At 32.1% G+C, this 27,611-nt stretch overlaps 1 protein-coding gene across 1 annotated transcript in view; it reads right to left on the bottom strand.

Annotated features, from left to right (window-relative positions):
* Nucleotides 1-214: 214 nt before the first annotated feature.
* The window catches only part of LOC139489954 (polycystin family receptor for egg jelly-like), an 80,944-nt gene continuing 53,547 nt past the window's right edge, over nt 215-27,611 (bottom strand). The window contains exons 5-25 of the mRNA XM_071276803.1: nt 24,475-24,492; nt 23,899-24,090; nt 23,486-23,653; nt 22,736-22,857; nt 21,490-21,654; nt 20,098-20,253; nt 19,199-19,333; nt 18,403-18,523; nt 16,786-17,033; nt 15,187-15,420; nt 13,874-14,324; nt 12,012-12,175; nt 10,922-11,155; nt 10,389-10,559; nt 8,511-8,671; nt 6,866-7,604; nt 5,853-5,973; nt 4,091-4,329; nt 2,236-2,410; nt 662-1,888; nt 215-376 (exon numbers count right to left, since the gene is read on the bottom strand). Coding sequence (XP_071132904.1) covers nt 222-376; nt 662-1,888; nt 2,236-2,410; nt 4,091-4,329; nt 5,853-5,973; nt 6,866-7,604; nt 8,511-8,671; nt 10,389-10,559; nt 10,922-11,155; nt 12,012-12,175; nt 13,874-14,324; nt 15,187-15,420; nt 16,786-17,033; nt 18,403-18,523; nt 19,199-19,333; nt 20,098-20,253; nt 21,490-21,654; nt 22,736-22,857; nt 23,486-23,653; nt 23,899-24,090; nt 24,475-24,492 — 5,396 coding nt within the window. The 3' untranslated portion in view covers nt 215-221. The remainder of the gene's footprint in view (nt 377-661; nt 1,889-2,235; nt 2,411-4,090; nt 4,330-5,852; nt 5,974-6,865; nt 7,605-8,510; nt 8,672-10,388; nt 10,560-10,921; nt 11,156-12,011; nt 12,176-13,873; nt 14,325-15,186; nt 15,421-16,785; nt 17,034-18,402; nt 18,524-19,198; nt 19,334-20,097; nt 20,254-21,489; nt 21,655-22,735; nt 22,858-23,485; nt 23,654-23,898; nt 24,091-24,474; nt 24,493-27,611) is intronic.

Raw genomic sequence — 27,611 nt, 5'->3', positions numbered from 1 at the left:
TGATACCGCATCAAAGGCTGTATTACTCGTACTATGGTTTACCTTTGGTGTCCCCATCGTAAATAAAATCCCATATCCTTTGAACGATTGTGGATAATATTTACACAATACTGGAGGCCATACCTTCTTGAAACCAAATGATTATCTATTCAAAAACGTTTAATACACTGAATCACTCAAAAGCATGTTCAGATTACAAAAACATATCTTACTTTTTCTTATTAAACATACTTTTTGTCTGCAACCAGTTTTGCTCTTTTTTCAAAGTCAATAATAGCAGGTGGTAAGGGTTTACCATCATCTGAATATTGATCAAAAGCATCATTTATGCCTTTTCGAAGGTCGTACAGGAAACCTATAGGTTTGTTCTGTAAAGCTGTAAAAAAAATGAAAACATTTAAACAATTGAACAAAGTAATGCATCTACTGTATTCCTAGTTGCTTGCGTTCAAACCCTGTAAGGACACCTCGGCTACCTATAATAAAACCAGGCCGCTTATCAAGATGATTATGGTCATTTGGTTTAATTTTGAGCTTACCTTCTTTGAAAATATAAGAGAACAAGGTACGTGTGCGCTTACTGTTGATACTGTATACTATCTGTGTAATTATTTTATAATTTATAACAAAGACGTGAATAAATGTTGGAAAATGAACTTACGTTGCTGCTTGGTTTTTTTCGAATTTTCTGACTTCCGAACGAACAGATTCTTAAATTTATTCATCAAGTATTCAACCAATTCTTCCTCTCTACTTCTCTTAGTCATGGCATGCACTGCATTGATACTTTCACCAAGGATGGCCAGAAACATTGTCAGGAGCGTGTATACTAACAACAGAATGAACGTAAAGAAATAAAATTGTGCCATAATTGGATCCTTCTCATTTATTTCTGTAAATTTACTCTTTCCTATCATGCTGATGAATAATGTTCCAATAGATTCAAATATATCACTATAGGATTCAATGTCTTTTCCAAACAGTAAATATCCTAGTGCGGCATAACAGAGGAAAACATATAGAAAGAAAATACCAAACCAGAATAAATCCTTTGCACAATTATCGAAAACTCTGAAAACTTGACCAACTCGTTTATCATACCCAAGAATACCGACTAACCTCAATGTTGCCAAGAACACCAAAGAAGCAAGTAACAAATTAAAAAGCAAGTCCCATATTGCAATATGCTGGAAATTTATAAATTGTTTTGGATCTTCTTTGAATCTTTCCATGGTTTTTGATGCAAGAAGATGGCGTCCAGCATACATTGCAATGCAAACAAAGCTTAGAGATATGCAACAACAGTCAAGCACGTTCCAGACACTTTTGAAAAACAGTTTCTTCTGCTTGACAAGACCATATACGACCTTTATTATCAAAGCGACCAGAAATATTAGGAAAATAACCTCGCATATAAGTGTGTAGATACCATTCGTACCCAAATGAAAATAAATTCGGAATGGATAAATAGAATACGAGGTAACTATTCCACCTGTTTCGGGAAATTCCGCCAAAAACATACTGTATGCAAATAGGTTGAGATCTGGTGTGTATAAGTTACATTCTAGGAAAACAGCTCGTGTATTTCTGTCAATCCATAAATAGTCCGTTAATTCGTTTAATGTTCTGTTTGAAAAATCATAGTTTACATCCAGTTCCGTAATATATCCGCCTCCTCCATATGTCCTATAACGTCCAGGTATAGGAATACCCCAAATATCAAGTGCACTCGTGAATTTCCATCCAGCGTACGAAAATGAACGTGCCTCTTCTTCTTTATCACATTTACCACTTTTCCACCTAAAACAGAAATCTTTGTCTTCTTCAGTAGGTATGGAGTATTTCGGTCCAGTGCGAGTTTCACCAAAAAATGGGAGATCTTCGGATGCTGCAAAATAAAAAAAAAATAAGAAATAGGGTTTGCTTCAGGCAGACATTTTACAATTTCGGTATTATTTTTTTGATTTAGTTACTTTAGTATTTGTTAATAAATTAACGAAATTTATGTTTACGTAAAACAAATGTACGTCATATAATTGTATGAATTTCATCTGAACATAAAAAAGATGTTGCCCGATGAAATGTAAAATACATGTACATGAGCTTATCGATGATTCATTTAAACAGCAGTATACTACTGCTGCCTTTAGCCATTCCAGTGAATATTAAATCTCTGTTGATTTGTTTGTTTCGAAGGAGGAAAGCATAAAATAAAATAAAAATGATTGCGCTTACATTCCTTGATTCGTAGTTGTCTCAGTCGAGGTGGTCCCACTCTAAAGCTTGTCAAGTCGTGGAAATATTGTCTGAGTCTCCAATGTAATCGTTCTCCTGTATAATCAGTTTCAGGGTATAACTCCGGAAATGCTGTATCTCGTAGCCACCTTACATAATCAATGACGCGCGTTATCTAAAATATAAATTATTGTATATTAATTCATTTATTTATTCATTTACTCTTTGACTACGTATTTATTTATTAGGAATAAAATATGGAGATGTGGTGTGATTACCAATATCACTGTCTAAGGGTTCAAAATACAATGGTGAATGTTTGCGCAAGGCCTACAACAATTGGCAAACACAAAACGTAAAATCACCTTTACAAGTCTTCATCATTAGATTAGAAACAATTTCAAAGGAAAACAAAAGGCCTGCTTTATGACAAAAATAACAAAAAACAGCTATAACAGAGTCTGTCAAACAGAAAGCAACTAACTATAATAATTAAATAGCAAGGTTAAGTATATACACTAATAGAATATGTGTCGCGGTTAAACATGTTTTATAGCGCTCAACCCACCCCAAAACTAGGTCAGTGATGTTACAGCTAAACAAACTGTTAAATAAGCTGTGAAAATCAGTTGTTAAAATAAAAAGCTTGACCTATTGGCACAAAAGAAACACAAACACATAAGACACAACGGCTGAGAGTACCTAGTGTACTCGTAGTTGGTAAAAGTTAGTTCAAATCAAATAACAAGTAATAGATAAGTCATGTTCCAAAGTACTTAACAGTTCTAGGGGAGTTGTTAAAGTAAGTTTCATGTTCATTTAATTTGATTTAACATTTGAAAACAAATGTTTTTTAAACTTCAAGCTTTTAATTTACTTCATGTAAACTTTTGATTGTAAATTTACGCTGCTGTAGTTTATGTATTTTCAAATCCCACATACATCGCTTTAAATGTAGATAAGACAAATTAAGGTAGCATTATACAAAAAGATTGAACTCCAGATGCAGCGTTTTTGGGAGCTTTGGTAGAGTAAGAGTCTTCTGCTTGGCATGCATAGCCTAATTAATGTCAGTTAAGATGTCACAAAAGCGGACAATAGGCGATGGTACAGTATAAACAACTTCTAGATTCCAAAATTGTGCGATCACTAAAACATGTTGCTAGAAAGCCTCACCGTAACGATTAACCAATCGTGATAGTGACCTCAAAACATTTGATGTGGATTTCAGTTATTCGTCCAAATAACTCTATTGGAATAGCTTTTGTGTAAGGAGTACATAAAATCATATGAATAAAGTCCGTATAGTGTGTGCGTAATGCTTTAAATGAGATCTATAAACACGATACAATGGGGTAGAGTTTTTTTTACTACTTAGAAACGGAAAGTTGGGTATCAAAAAGTTGAAACAATTGTCTTTTCATATATTCTAGTTTGAAGTCTTCCATTTGTATCAATATCGTGGAAAATATCAAGATATTCAGAGGAGACCTTCTAGTTTCGGTAGAATCTTTATCTTATATTTGAAGAATTGAATCAGAACAACCGATGTTTTGAGCAAAAGGTTATAATAAAACTACCGATTTATGATATAAGGCATATTCGAAAACAAGGAAATCCATAAAAACCTGACTGAATCCAGACGCTAGGCTGCATCAATCATTGGAACAAATTGAAAATGAAATGTCATATTCCTCACTTGATACGGGAATTTCCGAAATTATATGGTGTTATAAACCGAACCTTGTTTTATAGCTGATTACATCTCCCACTAGAATGATAATTAAACTCTTATAGTGTTTCGCGAATGTTCCGAAATGAGACTTTCATACATAGTTAACATAATAAACCTTACCTGGTCAAATTTTACTAATGTTTTATTCTGCGGCGTCAGTAGCTTTGTAGCTATGTTTTGATGAAAGTTATACGATCTATTATCTCTGTTGCTGTAACTTATACTATATATAATCCATAAACAGAAACAGGTAATGAGGACTTGTTTGATACTCTCCATCATTTTCAATTCTTTTTGTCTCTCTTGTCGCGCTTTTTTCAAGGATGAATGATCAAGTGGCGGTGCCGGGAGTCGTATGCCTACAGAAAGTAGAAATTGAATTATATCACAGGTATAACAAGGGTCAATTAACGCCCTTCAAATATTAGGAATAGGCAGTCATCTTGACTTTAAGAATTACATATTGAAAACAAATTTAGAAATCATATTGTTAATGATTTTATATTAATTTTGTAATGATTTTTCTGTCATTCCTGTATGTTGTACCTTATGGTATATACAACGGATGCCACACGTAGAGTAGGATCTGCTTATCCTTGCTAAGCACTTGAGATTGAACCCTGAGTTTTGTATGGTGTTCGTGTTGTTAAGTTTTTTGTTTTTTATGTTGTGTTATGTGTAGAGTTGTTTGTCTTTTTGTCTGTTTATTGTTTTTAGCCATGATGTCATCAGCTTATTTCGAATTGTGAATGTCGATTTGGTATTTTTCGCCCTTCTTATATAATTAATCTTTCTTTGAATTTTCAAACGATACAAAGATGAAAACTGTAGGAGTTAATTACACTTATCAATTTAAAAAGAACATTGCAGAAACATTTACCTAGTACCTTATTATTAGAAAAGGGATAAAACCTCAAACAGTTTGATATTTGACAGTGTCCATTTCAAAATGTTTACTTTATTTTACCATTCTATAATATATACCACGTCAAGTGCAATACGGACATAAGTGGATAAACGGTATTGGTTCTGACTTGTTATCAGGGAGTGTTTCAAATTGACAAATTTACGTTCACTGCGTTACCACTCCAACTAAAGCTAAAAGTTATTGTTATGATATTGTAATTATTGTATTTATTTATGTTGGCCTGATTTGTGTTGTGTGGCCTGATAATTGTTTACAGAATAATCGTAGAAATGTGCAATTTAGAAATAACTGGAACAATCGATTGGAACCTTCCATTTGACTTACATAATGATTCCAGAATGATCCTAATAAAAGATGCGTTATATGAACTTCTACATTTTACTAGAAACTTCCGTTGTAACATTCTAGGATGTTCCATTATAGAATGTTCTAGAATTTTCCATGACAACTAAATATATACAGACACTGTAGTTAAACACACACTTAGACTTAGACATCGATAGACATTAGTATTCATAGCATTTGGATTGACACGTTTATTCTACAAACAACATCATACTGGATTGTGACCTTAGTTGTGAACGAAATATTCAGATTGGATTCCGAAAGATTTCCGGATACAGATAAAGATAAAAAATTGGACTCATATTTTGACAGTTAAGTTGACAGTAATATTTGTGTAATACTTCTTGTAAACTTTTGTATAATAAATATTGTTAAATTTTATTATTGATTTGTGTCTTTTGTTGGCTACAATGTAAAGGTAATTTCTTGCCGTAACATTATATATTTTACTAACTCAAAACCACGTCAAAACCACATCAAATCTTCAAATTGCCTTGTTGAAACATAACGCAAATTAAGTACTATATATGTGATTATCATTATAATAGTTTTTGCAATTATAAAGGTATATTAATTTTCTAAAAAGGCTATAAACATATTTTTACTTACCTGTTTCGTATCCAAATTTTTGCTTGTAGTTCTTCAGAATGTATGACCTTTCAAGTCCTGTAGGTTTGAATTTGTTGGTTTGTTTTATTAACATTGCAAATACTGCAGACATACATAGGACCTATTTGATAAAAAAAAAAGTGACATTTTTTTTACTTTTTTTCTCAATAAAGACAGTATATTTGATTAAATACTAGTGTAATGATGCATTTTATTTATGGCTGATTGTTTGTTAATTTTATGGAGATTTAAACTGCCTCTGACAAAATGGACTTCATTCTTTTATATAAATAAGTCCATTAGTTTTTTTCGTTTGAATTGTTTTACATTGTCATTTCGGGGCCTTTTATAGCTGACTATGCGGTATGGGCTTTGCTCATTGTTGAAGGCCGTACGGTGACCTATAGATGTTAATGTCTGTGTCATTTTGGTCTCTTGTGGAGAGTTGTCTCTTTGGCAATCATACCACAGCTTCTTTTTTATATTCAAACTGGATTGTCTTGTCTTTTGGGGAATTTTTTGATTAACTGACGTCATCGTTTTTTTTTTTTCATATGTCTTTACCTTCACAATTATTGACTCTGACTGTTCCTAGTGTTAGTTAACACAACAGAGTAAAAATAATATAATTGACATTATATTAATGATTAGCCCACTATTTTCGTTTACCAAGTATCTATAATGATAAGATTAGCCTATGAAATTCAGTTTGCCAAATGAGCCGATTGATTAATATTTGTGACTGAAAGATATAGTTGATGAACTAATTTATTTACGGTTTAGAATATTCATAAAAATGTACGCATCGCCAGCACCCATTATGTTAAAATCCCTCTTTGAAAAAAATACTACCACCTCGACTGAAAACGTTTTAGAGCAAAACAGCACGAGGGAATGAACTGAACGGTACAAATCATTCATATCACGTTTGCATGATGATTTGGAAAGAAAATTATGTAAATTGCTGTTATGGATGAAATGAATTAAAAGTTACAGGATGATATCGTACTTACCTTCATTGGATCAAGGAGACAAGTTGAGGTGAAGAATGACAGAAAAAATTGTCCTAGCCAGACCTCAGATTTTTTCTTTCCCCATTCGACGCTATATAGAACCAGGAAGAAAGAACATGCGGCTATTCCTGACAGTGCTAAAAACCAAGCTATGTACTGAAACCAATATGGAAATATGGTACCGTCCGTGTTGAAAAGTCCCTTTGCCACAAGAGCTTTCTCTAATTCACGACTTTCTGCCATCATTCTATCCATCCATGAATCCAATACTGGTACTCTATACTTTCGTGATGAGTCTTTGATATTGTAGCTTACATTTTTCCGTGGTTTACTTTTTTTGAATAACAAAATTACTAATATAGTGGTAGGTGTTGAAATACATGCACACATAAAAGCAATGTAAATTGCTCTTAATGAGAATGAAAATGGTCCAACTCGAATATCCGATCCTGCATTGGTAAACTCGTCCTCTTCGCGGAAATAAATTGCATTTCCTATCATTGTTAAAAATATAAATACAAGAAAACAGGTTAGTCTCTGACAGCGTGTATAATGGCTGCTGGTTGGGCGGAAGAATATGGCAATCCACATATGGTTATCAGCAAGGTTTTCTTTCGTGTTAAGGTAAAACATATTTGAGAACGTTGTAACGTTTTCTTTTCCACAAACTGGTAGGACGGCATCTACACTGCTTTCAACCGTATCTAGGCATAGCCATTTACCACACATGAAAACAAACCTGCAATACGAATATCAAATTTTGATAAATTTAACTACCTCGTGCATTCTACATATTTATTAACTCGTTTAAATGTTACAATAAGCTACTTAATTAAGACTGAAAATATCCCCTACAACTATTCAAGGAATATCAGAATTTATCATACAATAAAAAACAAAAACAACAACAATAACCTATTTCCTCATTCTTTGTGTGAGATTGTAGATTCTTTATTTTACCATATTCGAGAAAAATATTTGTAACTTTTTTTTAGATTTTTTTAAATTGTGTTTTTATACAAAAAGTTTAGTCCGTAAATCACTCATAAAGGTCCTGCAGTATGTAATCAACCATTGATACTTTTGTTTGCATAGTCAATTCAAAGTTCAACGTTTTATTAAAAATAATTATCCGTTGAATATACTTTTTACCAAATGTCAAATAATGAACATATGTACATGTATATCTAGGACATTCTGAGACAGTCGTTTCTATCAAATGTAAGCTTAAAAGATGGAGATAATACCAAGTAGACAGTAATAGGCCAAAGGCTAAGGAAAAACAGAAAATACCATAACCAAAAAGATAATAGATGAGAGACAAGCAACAGTTCAAAAATCACTTGCATATAACTAAAAGTATTCGTATAAAATCTGCATATTTAGATCATCATAGTTCAAACTATTTTGTCTCTTTACTTCTATAAATGCTTGAATGCGACTTTTACGAAAATTAATAAAATTCAAAAACCACTATTACTGTTGCACGAGATGTGAATTCGCGTTTCAAAATCTAATGTATTCTGGGTGATATTTTCAATAGTGTACACCAAAACATTGGAATTGGTTTAAAAAATTCAAAATAATTGTTTCAATTAGGAAGAAAGTTGATGAAATTCAATTTCGTTATAGACAACAATAATACCTTTCCCTCTTTTGTATGTCTTCGACGTCAACACGAGTTAAATACCAAGATGAAGACTCGCCTTCACCGGAGTTGTCATGCCATATGTAAACATAGCTTAAGTCTCCTAGAGGATATGGAGTTGCCATCAGAAAATGTACAACGCTTGCAGTTGGTATTTCCTGAAACGTAAATCAAATGTCTAAATATAAGATACAGTTATATAAATATAAAAGAAAATTATTTTTCTTCAAATTTTAATCATAACAATGTTTTATTCAAAATAAATGAATTAAAATTGCAATGTCTCTTGAATCTTTTGGTATTCTTCGCCTCTCGTTCAAATCTTTTTGAATGTGATATAGAATTTTATATTTCGATGCATTGGGGAAAAGAAGTGATAAAAAGTAAAATAACACAAATGCCGAACTCCGAGGAAAATTCTAAACTAAAAGTCTCTAAGCAAATGGCAAAATCAAAATCTTAAACACATCAAACCAATGGAGAACAACTCTCATATATTTTTACGATTAAATGATAATGTCTCATTCTAATTTTTTTTATATTTGTTTCCGTATTCTACTGTTAGTTGACTGTTTTGTAGTTGATAAGTCCATTCAGTCTGGGATTTTTTGAGACAGCACTAACATTATCCATTCTTAATTGAATGTTGGGAAACTTTGAAATGTTATGAAATAGCCTCTGAAGAAAATGAACATTTTTTGTATGTAGTTTACTGATACCTGGTTTTTCTTCTCTTTTTTTTCTATTAACATTTCACATTTCTCTAACAACATCTATCGCATGCAAGACACACGGTTTCGTGGAACCCTTATGAATGGTTCTATTTTTGTCGTGCAATGTGTCAATGTGTTGTTTTTTCTCTTAAAGTTCTTCAGAATTCGATTGCAATAATAAATTGAAAGTAAATTAATCTTAACATAAAAAAAACTGCAGACGCATTAATTTATCCACAACTTATTTTTCTCTGGGAGATTTCGTCTGAGCCGTATTGTATATACACCACCCTATTGTTGAAGACTGTAGGTCGACATCTCAGTTCGTTGCGTGTCGCTTATTCATTTCATCTTCTTTTATTCATATAATACTATTTCACTTAAACAATACATATCTGGAAACATGAATTACTCCCATAGATTCATAATAATTTCGTGAAAAGCAAACATACAGAACTTGTTGCTGTTTTGTTCAAAATTGGATGATATTTTAAAACGTTGTCTATTTTGTTTTAGATCAAATGCAATATGAAAATTGTATTAATTACAACTAATTTATATGAAATACAGGACTGTCACATTACCATCAATCAAATCCTATTAGTACAAATCAGTAGATACAGGTTTTTTGTCATTCATTATAGTATCTTTAAGCTGAATGCAAATTTAAAAAGGGGCAATAATTCGAAAGCTTTGATAACGTGGTCCAGACTGAGTAGTTATCCATAGATATTACTTTTTGCTTGTTCGTTTCAGAGCTTTTAACAATCGCCTGACATGAGTGCATCAACTCAGTAAGCAGTGTTTTGTACTAGAATGATGTTTTACAAACCTTTCGACAATTCTCCGTATATGAATGTGGCTATTTGTTTAGGTACCTTTTGCTCATATAGCTCATTACGTGGTTTGGTCTCATACATTATTGGCTTGCAAAAGATTAGGGTTAAAGGTTCATGATGGAGATAAATCGTCTATCAGAGACATTCACAGTCGGGTTTATATCGAATATGAAATTAAAAGACCTGAATGCCATATGTAAAGTTTATATAACGTGTTGTTTTCAATTTTTGAAAGTAAATCAATAAGTCAACACGGTTTAGATTAAACATACAAATGTAATTATGTTTCTGTTTTTATCAGATATCAAAGAGTTGGAGCTTACCGATCGAACTCCATCAGATAATTCTCTGATCCCTGTATCTCCATCTTCTCCACAAACTATGAAGCCTATCCTGGACTTAGTACCTGCCCCTCGTCTCATTCCTGTATAGACTGTTACAAGGTAATAATATGTGTCGTCCACGAAGTTGTCAATTAAAGGTGTAACTCCCCACTTCAAAAGATAATAAGCAATTCCGTCTGAATTTATTGTTTTTATATACATTTTATATAATAAACTTTACTTTCAAATATGTTAAAAGTATTAAAGTCAACTATGATACATTAAAAATGTTTAAGTCTACAAAGTTGACGAAATATATTACTGAACGAAGATAAGGGTTTTACGATATTCATCTAAACAAATCAAACAAAATCGATTTGTAACAATTCTGTACACAATTAAATGGAAACCAGCGAAAAAACTAGGAAATTTTAAATGCACCTAATATTGATAATCTAAATATAAATAATGCCTTTCCATTAACTTTAAGACAAAATTGTATTAATTCCTATAAATATCAAAATGGATTTTACCCTAACAATATCTCTCTTGTCTTGATGTCTTGCCCAAATCAGTAGTAACAAATATATGGCTATTACACCAATAAGAGTTCCGAGAACAGCTGCTTGATTGGCTAAATCAAAACGTAAGAAAACTGTAGAGAAGTCGATTGTATTTGGCGCCACATAAAACGTGTTACCAAATGTTAAACCGAAAGCTGGACGACATGTACATTCTATAGTATTTTGACTTGGAAACCAATCCATCTAAAAAATGAAACAAAAACGTTTTTTTTTTCTAAACCAATTATAAATAATATATTGCTTTAAGCGAAACTGTATATGTTTTTAATATTATTTCATATGTGTTATATTATAAATATTCTTGGTACTGTTGTTTCTCTTTTCTTCCATTGCGTTATAAGTTTGTTTCCGGTTTAGCTTTTGGATATTCCTTGGTATCGTTTGCCTCTTTTTTTATTTGTTACTGAACTCAAGTCTTTGCGTAAGATAAACTATAAAATGTTAATTTTTATTATTCTTGTTATTTCAAAATGTGAAGGATGTTTTCGAAGACACATTATTAATTGGCATGTAAAGTACCTGTCATACAAGTAGGAGTTTTGCCCTGTGTTAACCTTTATTTCGATTATTTACCATTTGACTATCAATTGATTCATTTTTTACCTAAATTGTTTAGTTTTTGGTGTTTTTTTGGGTTTTTTTTTGCTAATTTAATGTACCAATTTTATTGCACCGGATGACCATTTGAAAATTAGTGTTTTTCATGTGATGATTAATATTTTCCATTTGATTATAAATAAGATAAGTAGTGTAAATGCAAAAAATCAAACATCTTGAACATAATGAAGTGAGTCGCATGGTTTCGCTAATATGGCCATTCACCAGCAACCCAAATAAGAGGCCAGAGTCAATAATGCTTAATCTAACTTTTAGTAGCCATTTTATAAGGGTTTTTTCAAACGGAGTTTCTGAAAAACAACATATATTCATCAATATATAATTAATGTTCTAGTGTCCTCACTATGTATGAATGTAAACCTATAGGCGCTTCAGTAAATGAAATATAAATGTTTGTGAATAAGCAGTATTAAATGATTACCTTACAGTTGCCTGATTCCCACGACTGTTTTTGTGGATCCCACTCTTTACAATTTGACGTTACTATGTGCAAATTATATGGCATCAACTCTGGTTCTGATATGTTGTATGATCCATTAGCAAATTTACCAGTCGTAGGTTCCCATACGTAGCCATTGAAACCAGCTGAATAATGAAGACTTGTTATATAGAGGCAAACTACTTACACTTTATAATTCCCTAGTTATTTAATCAGAAGTGGGACATTTAAAGACGCATCGTATCCGTTTCTGATACGTTGACTAATCTGAATGTATCTATCGGCTATTGCTTAAAATTGACTTTTTACGTGTTTAAATAATTCGTGTATGTGTGGGGTTTTTTTTGTTTTTTTTAGGTTAGATTCTCTCGGTCATTAAAACACTCTTTTTATTAGACGATAGTTTTCAATTCATGTGTACTCGTTTATATCAAAACAGTCGATATTTAAACCATCGATCATCCCTTTCAAGGCATGAATTTAGATAATAATGCAGATATAGTTAATGATTGAATCAAAAATTGTGATAAAGATTCCGAGAACAGGAAAAAGAGAAACGGGAACAAATAGAGACATGTTGATGAAATTGATTTTGTTCTCTTATATTTTTTATATTTGAACAAAAAGTATTGCCTGCTCATTTATAACTGTATTGTTGGTATCAGCTCATAAATCTGAATCTGCTGATGTTGAATGATTCAGTCACCATTTATTAGCAAATTCGAAGTACGCGTGTACATATTGTTAACGTTATAATAACTTTGTTTGTTTTATAATTCAACTTCACGCCTCAGTAGTTCTAATTATTTGAATATCGAGTGTTAATACATATACAAGTATATAGATCTTTTCGAAAAATACGTGATTGTTAAATGTGTGTAAATGTTGTCGTCTGTATTTTAATAGATACTGTAAAAATATGTCGTAGAAATATCACTTTTAGGGCAATAAATGTGATGACTGATATAATAAGTTAGGATTTGACATACAAGAAGCAAGTATGTAAACACATATAATACATTTATTTATAAACGATTATCAAAAAACAATTCAGGTATTAAAAATGAAAAAGACCAAAAATTGTCATCGCCCTTTCACTATGTTTTCCAACTGTAATGCCTATTCTCGATTGCTTCATGTATTTAAACAATAACCAATTGATACGTTTAGATACTTCAACGTATAAGATACATATACGATACGTCGTTAAATGTCCCACTTCTATCTACAGTATATATATATATACGTAGTAGTACACTGTTTTGATACCCAATCGATGCACAGGATAGGTTTATTTTGGGTTAATGATGATCAAAAGGAATTTTTTGTTTTATTTCGTACCTGCATTTGCGAAATCTGGATATCGGGAGATCGTTGTATTTTCTTAATATCTATAGATATAACATGCGTTTTGTCTACACACAACTCAAATAAAACAGGCATAAACCAAATCAATAAAAAGGCGATAAGCATTGGAAAACAAGCATGTGCCAGAGTTTTAATGTTTCTTATGCATAAGTTAGAGTTAAGTATGTCCGGTATTCGATTTTTGTTTCCCTCTTTTCTTCAAAAGTTGGTTTGCTATCTTCTTATGGTCCAAAAACCTATGGCGTCTTGAAAGACTATCTTTTGTTTGCTGTGATGCCTGTCTTTGAAAGTAAAAACAGGCTAAGCAGACATAATACTTATTTGAACTTATATTCTGACAGCTTACAAATCATCAAATTGTATGTGTGAGGGTTTACAAATCATATCTCCCATATGTTACATGTTGTACTGGTTTGTTTTAATATTAGATAAATCTGTATAGAGAACAAAATAAAAAGGTCTTTATGATTTCTTACCAACTTTACTGTTTGGATGTAGAGCAACATGCATTTCACCAGTTTTTGAAAACATTTGAGGAGGGAAGCACACCATCCAGTCATTGTAAGGTGAAATTTCTCCTTTGGCTTCGTAATTCAAATGAGTTGGTTGAGATTCGCCTTTCACATAGACATCGTATGACGTCACATAATTCGGAACGCCCTCTGCTGGATCAACGGATACACACACGTAGTCTCCTTCGTCACGGTAGAAAAAAGAGTGATAGAAAAGATTCGAAGCATCACCTTCCGTGTAAACAGGTAAATTCTGTGTTGATTGCAACGTTCTTGCTGTTTGGTTAATGGCTACTTCTGTTTGACTCAAATTGTCTTCGTTTTCATCTTTTAAGGATAATTTATGAACTGTCGACGTAACCAAGGCAGTGTCAGAAGAACCAGCTATATACACATTTTGTGGGAAAACTGCAATCTGAAATAAAAACTTATACATGTAGGTAAAGTGTATTAAGATTTATCATTAGTTCTGTTCAAAACTCATAAATCGTTTTAGAAAACAAAATTGTTTTAAAAAATTAAAAATTATTTGAAAATATACAACTGATCAACGAAAATAGTAAACAAAACTTATCATCGTCATTTAATAGAAAACATTGTAGGAACATTAGACCTGAAATCACTAAGGGTATCTTTAACAACTGAGTGCATCTTCACGCAATAATTTATATCATGCCTTTAAATTCTTCCTTGATATATCTTAGTTTTAGTAAGATACCCAAGTTGCAACATGATCAGACAATGTTGGCCATATAAGTATATATATTCATTTTGTATCTTTTTTTAATCATATATCTACTCAAGTATTCAAGTATTCATGTATCTTCGACACTTTGATATTTTGACTCATGGGTTCGAGGCTTTTTTTGTTGAATAACAATTCAGAAGAGTGATGTTGTCGCACAACATTTGAAGGACATTCGCTACTCTTTCCAAATTAACATGCTTTTGAAAAAAACCTGTTATATTGATTGTATATATTTTAAAAAAAAACGAAATAAATGAAGGATCCGTGTGCTTATTTTCGAGATATTAGCCATCGATGATTTGGAGGTAAATTATTATCTTAAAATCTTTCATTCATTGAAATTGTTTTCTTTCAATACTTAGAAAAAATAACAATGCTTTTAGAATATTTTCAAACATGTCTTTCCAAACTATATTGAATAATATAATGAATGTTAAATCAAGAGAGTTTCAAATAGCTAGCATTAATTCGAAAACAAAGGTTATGAAACGTCCTTAAATTATAATTTTCAAATATAAACAAATCGTACCCCAAATAAAGTTGTGTCATTTGAATCTGTACTAAAACCAAAACTCATGAGAATTGTCGAATTCTGGAGTAACCCATTGGCTACGTCATTTAAAGCTTGGAGCGTTGTTTTAGATATGTACAGATTAACATTGTTTGTGTCGAAAGTCGTTTCACATCCTTTACATGTCATATTCAATCCCTGGTCAATAATAACTTGCAATGCTGTGTCTATTGATGTATCTGTTAATGAGGCCTGAAAATATTGATCAGAATAATTATTATTACATCAAATAGTTATCAAAGGTACAAGGATTATAATTTTATACGCCAGACGCAAGTTTCGTCTACATAAGACTCATCAATGACGCTGATCAAAACCTTGTAAATTGTTTCTGTATTCATTTGAGCCAAAGGCGAACGAAAAGCAGCAAGACTTATCCTTTAACTTCATGTTTCGCGGTTTAGATGATTTCTTTTCCTAAAATAGTTTACAATTTAAAGACTATTTTGAAATTGTCTATATCCCATTGAACTTGAATTGAAGGTTACATCGGAGACAGTTTAGTGTATGCCTCATATCTTCACATATATCTAGTAGTTGGCAATGGTGACCACTAAGAAACTACTATATCAAAACAAGACGACTTCACTTTCTTACTTGTGAACAGGCCATTTTTACTCAGCTACATACCAGCAGCTCCTATATATAGAATTTATATCTCCTAGTTGATACAATATTCCAGAGCTTGCGTTTCCTATGGTAATTTATTTATAATAGACGGTTTCTATTTGCAAGAAGGTTCATGTACAAATAATTCCAAATGGTAGTGTTGAAGTTAATACTTTAAGTTTAACAGACGTTTCTACACTTTTTGATTGACCGTTGAAATATATGCTTGTTTGATTGACCGTTGAAATATATGCGTGTTTGATTGACCGTTTAAATAAATGCGTGTTTGATTGACCGTTAAAATTAATGTGTGTCACAGATGAGACAGTAGATAGATATAGGAAGATGTGGTGTGAGTGCCAATGAGACAACTCTCCATACAAATAACAATTTAAAAAGTAAACCATTATAGGTTAAAGTACGGCCTTCAACACGGAGCCTTGAATTGTTCCACTTGCTGTTACGACAAATGTGTCCTCTTTTCCCAAATGTGACAATAGGGATACAACATGATCATCCCTTATTAGCACATAATATTATCTCAATAAAAAGAGGGATTTGTGTTGATAAGTCTAGTTTTTTTGTAGTGTTTTGTAAATTTGGTTTGTCTTTTTTATTATGGTGTTTTGAATTTCTCTCGACTTTTGAGCTTTTTAAAAATTCTCTACTTTACAATCAGATTAATATTTCCCAGTTAATTTTAACATTCCGTTGCATGCATGTATGTAGTGTATAATATTTTGTCAGAATTAGTATTTTAAAGTAAATTTTGTATTTGGAATTTTTAAATTGTTAGCAGCAAACTTATATCCTTGATCAAAAACCCTACTCTTGTTCAATACACACATGGCTTCTCATATCAAATATGAAGAAAAATTTGAAATTATGACATCTAATCTTGTTCAAAACAATCATGACTTATGTTAGATGTGAATAAAAAAACATTACCAAGTCTTGTCGTTCTTCAAACTCGGCCTGTGAGATCCTTGCCCTCATTAAGTAAAGTCCATTGCGCTCCTCTGGAGTTAATTCACCACCTTCCATTATGTTATAAGCTTCATCCCTGTTCATTTTTATTAAAAAGTCTACTTGTTTACGTGCGTCTGCAGTTGTTCCTGATATTAATGCTAAGCCATTGTCGGGGAAATCTGCTGTCAGTGTAGCTCCAACAATAGCAGACACCAATGCCATGATAGCTGAATATAATCGAAATATATTTATTTCATATTAATCACTTACGTACACAAACATTACATAAGGGGACAATCTTTCCACTTTGATGTGGGCCTATCAAATTTGATGAGGTCATAATATATTTATTTCCCACTTAAAGGTGACCAGTATTGAAAATACGGTGATTCTGTTTTCAAGTTAAAAGAGGCATGTTTTCGCGGGTTTGGATCTTTCGATCCTAGAATTATTGTCTAATCTATAAATTAATTGAGTGTGTTCCATTTCGTATTGGGTCGTATAGACTGAGCGTGGAGTTGAATGACGCGTGAAACCTATGAAACGCCTGTTACTCAGGTTATCTCGATCTGTTAAGTGTCTATATGATTTACCAGTTTTAAGCATGAGTATTCTTTTGCTGCCTGTTATCCATAAATATTTTCCCTTGCAAAATATTTGTTTTGTTTTAATTTTGTACGACAGATTATGGCATGACAGTTAGAAATTGCAATTATCTGTTTTATATATATTTACTTTTTTAGATTCTAATACTGAGAGTTCTAAAAAACGAAATCATGAATATGTTAATCTTCTGGATATTTATTTGACAATATTAATATTTTTTCCCATTACCATTACTACTATTATCAGCCTTACTAAAACAGCTATCTATCTTTAAAAACGATCGGACTTTGAAGGGGAGCTTCGCACATTTAATTGATGTCCCAAGCAATGTTTAAATGTCCCCCACCCCAAACAAAAAATGAAACAATGACAGGACTTGTATGTAGCCCAATCCCGTTTCAATTCATCTATATTCTGATTTTTAGTTGCAACACCAAATAGTATTTAAAAAAGAGGGACGAAAGATACCAAAGGGACAGTCAAACAAACTGACAACGCCATGGCTAAAAAGGAAAAAGACGAACAAACAACAGCACACACGACACAACATAGAAAACTAAAGAATAAACAACACGAACCCCACCAAAAAACTAGGGGTGATCTCAGGTGCTCCGGAAGGGTAAGCAGATCCTGCTCCACATGCGGCACCCGTCGTGTTGCTTATGTGATAACAAATCCGGTAAATAGTCTAATTCGGTAAGTCACATTCATGAAAGGGAAGGGGATTGTAGTTACGACGTAAGGAACATATCTGATATCATTTGTGAAACCATTACGCCACACTACGTACAATATAACCAATATGCGATATAAATATGCAGGTGAATACGAGATGAAAGTATATTTTTTTACTTCACAATACAGAAACATAAACAACGTTGACAAAAATGGCTAGGTATTTAAATATAATTGTATAACACTTGCACATATGACAGTATAAACTTATCTCATTAAGAAACTATGAATCTTGTTATTAAATATTGCTCTTACCAGTTGATGCTGATTCTAAGCGTGGATCAGAACTGTCAAACAAGGCATCAGATGTAAGGGCAGTCTCACTAGCGTTTTTGAAATTCGCAACTAGAATCGTAAGTGCATTTGACGCTGATGTCTGTAAAGTTGATGCAATGGATGAAACTTAATAATGTAGTTAAATGCAAAACATTGGTTTTAATTAGTTTCTGCTCATAACTTAAATACAAATAAATCACATATTTGTTATACTTCCCTTTTCATGTTTCTTCTTTTGAATAATATGTGCAGAATGCAATTACTGCTGAAAATATAAATATCTACGCGGACCTCTATTATATTTATATTAGAGGCCTCGAGCTCGGTGGCCAAGTGGTCTATGTAGTTTTACTATGGTAGTCACTAGCCACTCAACACTGAGGTTGTAAGCTCGAACCCCAATCGTGCTGGTGCACACGACACCAATCTTAATTGACTAGGATTGTCAGTTTCCCTATCGAAGGTCAGTGGTTTACTACATTTTAAAATGCTTGTACCTAGCCAGGAATATGACCATTCTTGTCCATTCGTTTTTGATGCGTTTTGTAATTTGATTTTTCCATGTGATTATGGACTTTCCGAATTGATTTTCCTCTAAGTTCAGTATTTTTGTGATATTATTTTTTCCTCTTGGCACTCCGACTTCCTCCACCAGAAAAAAAAACCTGCCTGCCAAGTATAGCTAAATAAGGCGTTAAACACCAACAATCAATCTCCATTATACTATCTTCAATTCAAACTAAATGTTTCAATTTACATAATTGAAAAGACTTACCCCAGCATCGGTACTAATTATTTGATTGCTACCCAGAGCAGTTGCGAATGCACTGCTTGCCATTTCTATCATAAAAAATGTGGTGGCATTAGACTCCAACTGGTCTTCCATTTGTTTCGTCAAATTGTCAACAGCCTATGGAAAAACAACAATATTTCGATAAATGAAAATATTAATCAGAAAATTTGAATATCTTTTTTTAATTTCCACAATTATAACAGCACCAAATACAATCAATCACAGAACTTGTACTTGTCAGCAACAATGCCAATGTTGAGTTTTGTTGAGTCCGAACTGCTTACCGTACTGTAGAACCTTAACTCAAAATAGTGTGTTGGAAATTGTGTTGCCGAAACATTATTCTTTCCGTTTAGTGTATGTTTTTTTCTGCTTTTGCATAGGTTTTGCGTGGTGTTGTCATGACGTGTAACTTACTAATCGTTTTTTATGTCCCTTTGTTATATTCCTTATTAAGGTTATAAGGACGGTCATAACCATCCGTTGAGAAAAAAACTGACTTATTTGTTTAAAATAGTAGAAAATTATATATTCATACAAACTTAGCCTTTGACAATTTTTACAAATCGTTTTAAATTACCGTTTTTTTTCTCGAATTTTGTTGTACAATCTTTAAGCTTTGAAAGATTCTGACACAAGTTATATAGAAATTTATTAAACAAATATTTTCCGAGGTTAGAGGATAGTCTTAAATTCATCGTATATAAAATCCGTGCTTTTGTAGAGTATTGAACATAATGACTTTAAACATCAACTTAAGTACCAGTTAACCTGTTGATCTGTAGAGCAAGTGTCTGAGTAACCGGTTAGGCTAAACTGTTCAATTTGACAACACTGATTGAATATTAAATTAAAACATCTAACAGATCTAGAATACCTACCTCTACAATTACAAGCATGACCTGATCTTTATCATTTTTTAGAAGATCGGTCAATATTTCGTCATATGGCTTTGTCCCGTTCTTTTCGGCATCTAATAGTCCAGTCAACCAATCTAGCGGTTTGTCCGTGGTATTAAACCCTTCTTGATATATTGGCTATTAAAATATGAATAACTCCATAATAAGTTACAACGCGATAAATATTAAATATTGGTTATCATATTTTTTATGATGTGACATTTTCATACTCCTGCAATGTTTCAAGGTCTGTACATCATGGTTTACAGATTTATATATGTATTCCTTAATTTTATTAATTATTATCATATATGAATACAAAACAGAGATAACACATTTCAAAAAATATTGGACATTACTAAAGATGATCTCCCCGTCCAAAAAAAATCACCAAACGATAAACAACAGGTTTACTGGAAACATAAGCAGGATAATAATGTTTCCTAGGAAAATTGTTTCGGATACTTGTTCTTGCAAAACATGGACTGCAGGAAACAAAGTTCGGGGACCTATTAACCTACCGGAGGCAGTGTCTAACATATTGATTACTGCTTGTTAAAAAGAAATTGTGTTCGTATGAATGAAAATGCACTCTATCAATTATACCTGAAAATTATATACCCTTCCAACTTTTTTCCATAAACCAAATATTTTAGATTTGTAAAATTGGTTATTATTTACTAAACATGTAGTAATACACATTAATATAATGAATATTTGAACAGTTAAATAATGAAACTCAAGTTTCTGAGTTGAAACATAATAAAAGTGAATGTTGTTGGTAAAATAAATCTGGTGTAATTATAAAAAACGTGTTTTGGTGAAATAATAAAAGAATAATATTCATCTATTGAAATTAAACAATACAATACTGAAACGTCCTATACTTTATTTCTAAATGATTTGTTGTTCGAACAAAACATTTCCTAGTAAAATTGTTAACATGGCCGTTTTCACTTAGAAAAATGAGTAAGCAGACACATTACTAGAAAATCATGAAACTTTGCACTTATTAGCAAGGATATCAACAGTTCGTATACACCTTAACACTTTTTACCCGTTTATAACTTTTGAAATTACAAAGAAACTGAGGTTTTAACTCCATCAGGCAAATTTGGCCGAAGAAGGACTTGGCTATTATTTTAGGTCATTTTTTATTATATAGCTCTTCAATTGCTTCTGTTTTATACATCATTTGCTTTCAAATATTCGGCTTTGAGTGTTATTGATGCAGGAAAATCCAGAAAAACGCTTCGCACGCAACAAGTTAAAAATGTGTGTTTTCCATTTTCTACCAGGACTATTGTATCGCTTACATAATCAATGACAGTAGGAGGACACTTTCCATCATGCTGAATGGTTCTCCTTACTTACAATTAATGCAATAGAAGCAATGATAGTTGATGCCTGATGAAGAACCTGTTTAGGATCATTGCTACTTTGTGGTTCTTCCATTCCGTTAGTCACCAATGCTGTTATATTACCAATGATGTCGTCTTGTGATTGTGTAATTCTGTCGATGTCGATGACATTAGTTACCTGAAAAATGATATTACATAAAAAAAAATCACATAATGCAATCCTGTATACTTTTGTTCTTAACGATAAGAGTTATAAATTAAAACAAGGGAAGAGGTATAAAAAAAACTTCTGCTTTGATCACCGCAATTTAAAAAAAGTAAATTAAGTCACTTTATTGAAAGCATGTTAAATATAAAAAAGGAGATGTGGTATGATTGTCAATGAAACAACTCTCCACAAAAGACCAACATGACACATACATTAACAACCATAGGTCACCGTACGGCCTTCAACAATGAGCAAGGCCCATACCGCATAGTCAGCTATAAAAGGTCCCGAAATGACAATGTTAAACAATTCAAACGAGAAAACTAACGGCCTTATTTATATTTAAAAATTAACTAAAAACAAATATGTTACACATAAACTAACGACAACCACTGAATTACGGGTTCCTAAATTAGGACAGGTACATACATACATAATGTGACGGGGTTAAACATAATAGCGGGATCCCAACTCTAACTTGGGACAGTGGTATTACAGTACAATAAAATAAAGCATTGATAAATGAACAGACTTCTATGACATTGGCACTTTAGATGTCATAAACATGTTGAAATATCCTTATTTGACCAAAAGGTGGTTTCACGCATAGTTTTGTGTCAATATATGTGAGCAACAGCTGTACTCAAAAAGATATTATACACATATAAAATGTTTTTGCAAAAACCTTTCTGTGTCAACATCTTTTGTTGTGTCTAAAACTGTTGCTCAAATCTTAATATCAACGACAAGAAACTTACCTTAAAATGATGTTACTATGGTTTGAATCAAATGTAAGAATGTTCAAGACAATGTGTTTTTAAAAACATAAAAACATAAAAGAAAATGTCAGACAAACTAATTTCTTTTTAAGATCTGAAGTATGTTATTCGGTAAATTTGTATGACCTTTTTTATTTTCAAATTAAACATTGAAGAGGGCAATTCAAAATTTCACACATTCTCGATTTTTCAATTACTGTCTGTTATTTATCTTGTCATAATCACTTTGATTGTTTATTTTGGTAAGTACGTATTAAAAAGGTTAACTTTACCGTTACTGGAAATTCCACTTGAGCATATCCGTTGTAGAAATCTTTAATATGGACCCTTATCATACTGTGAAAATTGTTTCCAGGGTCTCCTACAGCTAAGGTTGACACAATGCTGCTGTCCCCTAAAAGTTAAATAAAAATTGTTATTCATGTTATTTGTTGAATTATTCAAGAAAGATACATTTATTGTTTACTCAAATTCCACAAAGCATTTCAATAATCAGATAAAACTGTAAAGTATTACTGCTGATTTTCGGTTTGGTTCGTGCTTCAAAGTTTTGATTTACTGTGTAGTAGTGTCATGACTATTGTCTGTCTTTTTCGCTTTTTTTTCACTTTTGGCCATGGTTTTGACTTTATTTTCATCGACTTTTGGTGGTCAGGATGGGGTTCTTTATTTCTGTATTCTTTATTTTTTACCCATTATTATCTTTTCTTTATATTTGAACAACTTTATTATTCTCTATTTTTATATATTTTTTTGTTTTATTTTTCTTTACTTTATATATTGTTTGCCTATTATTCTCTTTTCTGTAAACTCCCATCCACTCCCTCACTAAAGGTGTTTAATTCCCATCCACTCCCTCACTAAAGGTGTTTAATTCCCATCCACTCCCTCACTAAAGGTGTTTAATTCCCATCCACTCCCTCACTAATGGTGTTTAATCATACTTCGTGGTATCGTTTACAATTTATTAATTTCAAACCTCTAACTAACTTTTAACTAAATATGTAAATGTCTTGACCAACCTGTCTCTGACAATAACGATTGAACTATACCATTAGTGGTATTTCTCACGTGATAAACAGAATATGATAACAATTCATTTCCATCATCTGCAATATTTCGAACATATCGTTCTCCTTCGTCAAGCCAGTCCTTGCATGTCACCGTAAACCACGTCGTTACTGAAATACCTAAAAACAAAGAATAATTTGTCAAAGATCTTAAATGGTTAGCGTGTAACATTATCATATCCTCTCTCCAAATGATAAAAAATCTTAGTCATTTATTTTTACAAATGAATCGTTTACATTAAATAATAATTAACCTATACAGATTCATTGTATAATAAGATGTGGTATGAGTGCCAATGAGACAACTCTCCATCCAAGTCATAATTTGTAAAAGTAAACCATTCTAGGTCAAAGTACCGGCTTACCTGTATCTGGGCTTATTGAGCAAGTACCGGCGTATGGCGGAGCATTCACAGACACAATATACTCTGCCTCTGAAGGTGTTCTACCTGGAGTTCTCAGCAAAAGGTGAAATTTTACTCTATCCATTTGTTCAAGGGCGTCGGGGTTGATACCTATCTCCTCAGCAGTAAGAGCTATAAAGTTGGGAATAGAACCTGTTTTAGTATTCTAGCATAAATAAGGTTGATGGTTCAGATAATGAACATCAAGCAATGACAAAGTGTACCCATACGTTGCTATATTTCTTAATTAACAATAGATATTCGTTTTTTTATTTCATAATCGGGTTTTCAAGAGCGATAATAGCAATTATGATATTCAAAGTTTTCAAATAGAATGATGTTGAAATAAGCTGCGAACACTTACGCGCGATACTTGAAACGATGTTAGAAAAATGTTGCGTCCTCAAGGGAAGCATATCATTTATAAGTTTTTGTGAAATTAATTTATTGTTTAATAAACAATAGTTTACCTTTCCTTATTATATTAAGGAAAGATTTTTAAATAATGTTTTGGTCTTCAATTAATAAGAGACCAACCTTTTCTCTGACCAGTTCCTATAAATATGGAAACCAAATCAAAAGAAAAAACTGTTATGCCTAATTTATTTGAAAGAAAAATAAGTAAAAAATAATAGTAATCAAAGGTACCAGGCTTCTAAAAAGATAAATAGATGAATACTTATTCGTTTAGATAAAAAAATATGTCGGCACAAAATTTCAATTTTATAAGGTCTTTGTTTTCGAAATGGCCTTTAACATTTTGAAATTTCTATGAAATGACTAGCACTATCTCTTGTACAGTTAAAAACTTATTCTAGCTATGCCAGGTATTTCCTTAATTTCGGCCATATTCGTATAAGAATAACAGAAATAAAATATGTGATTAATCTGGTAGATATATTCTTCATAAATCAAAAGAGTTTTTACTATTTATATAAAACATTCGATAATGAAAAATAACTTTTGATTGATTTAAAAAAAAAAAGCATCCAATAATACTGAGCAAAACTTGAACTCATAAGGTGTTGATGAAAATAATTTTAGCAATTCTGAAACCCCTAGAACAAAAGGTCAAACAGACACGAAAGTAAAACATTAAGGAAAAGTGCAAGTTTTATGAAATGTGATGCATGCACATATTGTAAAGTTTTTTAGGTACAGTTCAGCATGATACTATACTTTTCTTATTCTACGACAAATAAACCAAAAATGCAAAATGCACTTCATTCAAAACAATGGGTCTTTTTCTTTAAAAGATTTTTGAAAATATTAATCAAAGGAATTTATTCTCTCTAGTAAGTTTATAACATTATATCAATTAGTATAAAACAAAACATTATTGGTGATATTTTCCTATATTAGGTTTTTATTCGAGTATTTATATATATTTTTTCTTTCGTATTTTGTTATTGGGAAGATCTGTACCATATACGCAAAACAGCTATAGATCTTGTAAAGAAAAACAATGATTTAAAATATTACGTATATAATGCAGTGCAATAAATATGAACACATATGCATATATTTGTCATAACGTAAGATTAGCAACATGCTTGACCTAGCAACTTCCATATACATAACCGGAACATTTTTCCTTGAGAATTCTGTTGTTTAAACAAAACAGAAATTTGGGGAAATGTAAAAGTAATTGTATTGGAAATGTAGATGTAAATTGTAATTGTGTGTCAATTAAAAGAACTTTCACCAACAGGAAGACCATTTAAACACATTTATGAATAAGTAGTCGTTATTTTAACATTTTAAAGAAGAAAAACTAAAAAGTATAAGTACAAATCGATATAATTCCTAAAGCCTCGGTCACACTTTACCGGATAGCTCGAACGGATGCCTAACAAATAACTTTTTTCAATCTGTTCATGTCTGTTAGACGTCCGTTCTTATCCGTTAGACGTCCGTCCAAATCCTTTTCATGTCCGTTTAGCGTACGTTTTATCCGTCGACGTCCGTTCTGTCCGTTTGAAAATTTTTAGCATGTTCAAAACTTTGAACGGACGTCCAACGGATAAAAGGTCAGTTGAACGTCCGTTAGGCGTCCGTTTTGTACGGTACTCGTCCGTTCTGTTTCCGTTTAGAATCCGTTATACATCAGTTGGAGGTTTGGTAGACAAATTCACCGATAAAACGGATGTCGAACGAATGTGAAACGGACTTCAACCGGACGTATAACGGATAAAACGGATGCGGAACGGATCTAAAACGGATATATGCCTATTGAAAATTTGGCGTCAGAAATAACAATTACTGTTATGTCAGATTTCTTGAGTGTCATGAATTTTTGTTTTTCATAATTGATCTTAAATTAAGTGCAAGTCTTCACTATCAAGCAGCTCTTATTCAGGCCAGACACTACCCTTTTGGTGGCATTTTGAAGAACAAACCAAAACCAATTACACATAAACTTTTTGAATATTTATGCGATTTACATGTATTATCATTGTCGCCTTTAAATTTTCTGTATATCCTGTTTATCCGTTTTATCCGGTACGCTTCCGTTCAATGTCTGTTTTATGCGGTACTCGTCTGTTGGATGTACGTTCAACATCAGTTCTGTCCGGTACGTTTCCGTTTCTGGTATGTTGCATATCAGGTGTGTGTCCGTTATGCATTCGTTACGCGGCCGTTTTATTCGGTCAGCATATCAATAGACTCCCAACAAATAGCAATTTTGTCAACGGACAACTTTATTTTCATCCTTCGTCCATTAGGCGTCCATTCGTGCTTTCCGGTAAGGTGTGACCGAGGCTTGATTAATTAAATAGGTTTCATAAATACATTTTGACATGTATCAAAATAATAAGGTTGTTTGCATATGTTTACAGAACTTATAAATTTGAGTCTCAATCTATGCAATCCCTTCATTTAAACACCCCTTTCTTAATTTGTTTCTTATCGACAATATAAGACGACCAATTGCAATCAATACGTTCAAAAAATTGAACTTGAACATCGACATGAAGAAACTGCATTCAAACGATTTTTGCATATAAACACGCTTCAAACAAAAGATAGCAAAACTGGGTTTTTTTTTAAACTTTACCCTTAAATTTACGGTTACTGTTTTGAAATACTAAAAAAATCATGCACCAACTTTTACCCAAAATGGCAAAGTATTTGATATTTGATTTGATAATATCATTGATTTATCTCCTGCATAATTTGGAAGGAAATTAATAAGTGTAAATACATGCATTTTTAGACTCGCTGTTTGGCAGATAAAAAGTCAAAGTTATTTACTTTTTTCAGATGTCTTAATATTGAGAATGGAAATGGGGAATGTGTCAAAGAGTGGGTCTTCAATACTTCGAGAAAATCATACATTTTTAGGCATTCCAAGAATACACAAAAGATTGCAAGTGTATGTGTTGTGTTATATATACATAGATATTTGTGATTTTCGTGATAATTGTGTTGATAAATGTACATGTATGTTATTTAATCCCCGTCTTACCTACTGCTACTACACCTAAAACCAAAATTATTCATTCATTTAATTATTGGAATATTTTATTCTCAACATATGATACATGTGCATTTATTTGAGTATAACTTCTAACTTTGTCTTATCATGCAATTGAACATCTTTACATGCATTTACAACCCTATTGATATGCCTTAATTGTTAACTACAGCGTTTACTACCACAGGCAACACAA

This window comes from Mytilus edulis, chromosome 9 (assembly GCF_963676685.1).
Source record: "Mytilus edulis chromosome 9, xbMytEdul2.2, whole genome shotgun sequence".
Lineage (NCBI taxonomy): Eukaryota > Metazoa > Mollusca > Bivalvia > Mytilida > Mytilidae > Mytilus > Mytilus edulis.
Note: the sequence above shows the minus strand (reverse complement) of the source record. Positions and strands in the feature narration are given on the sequence as shown.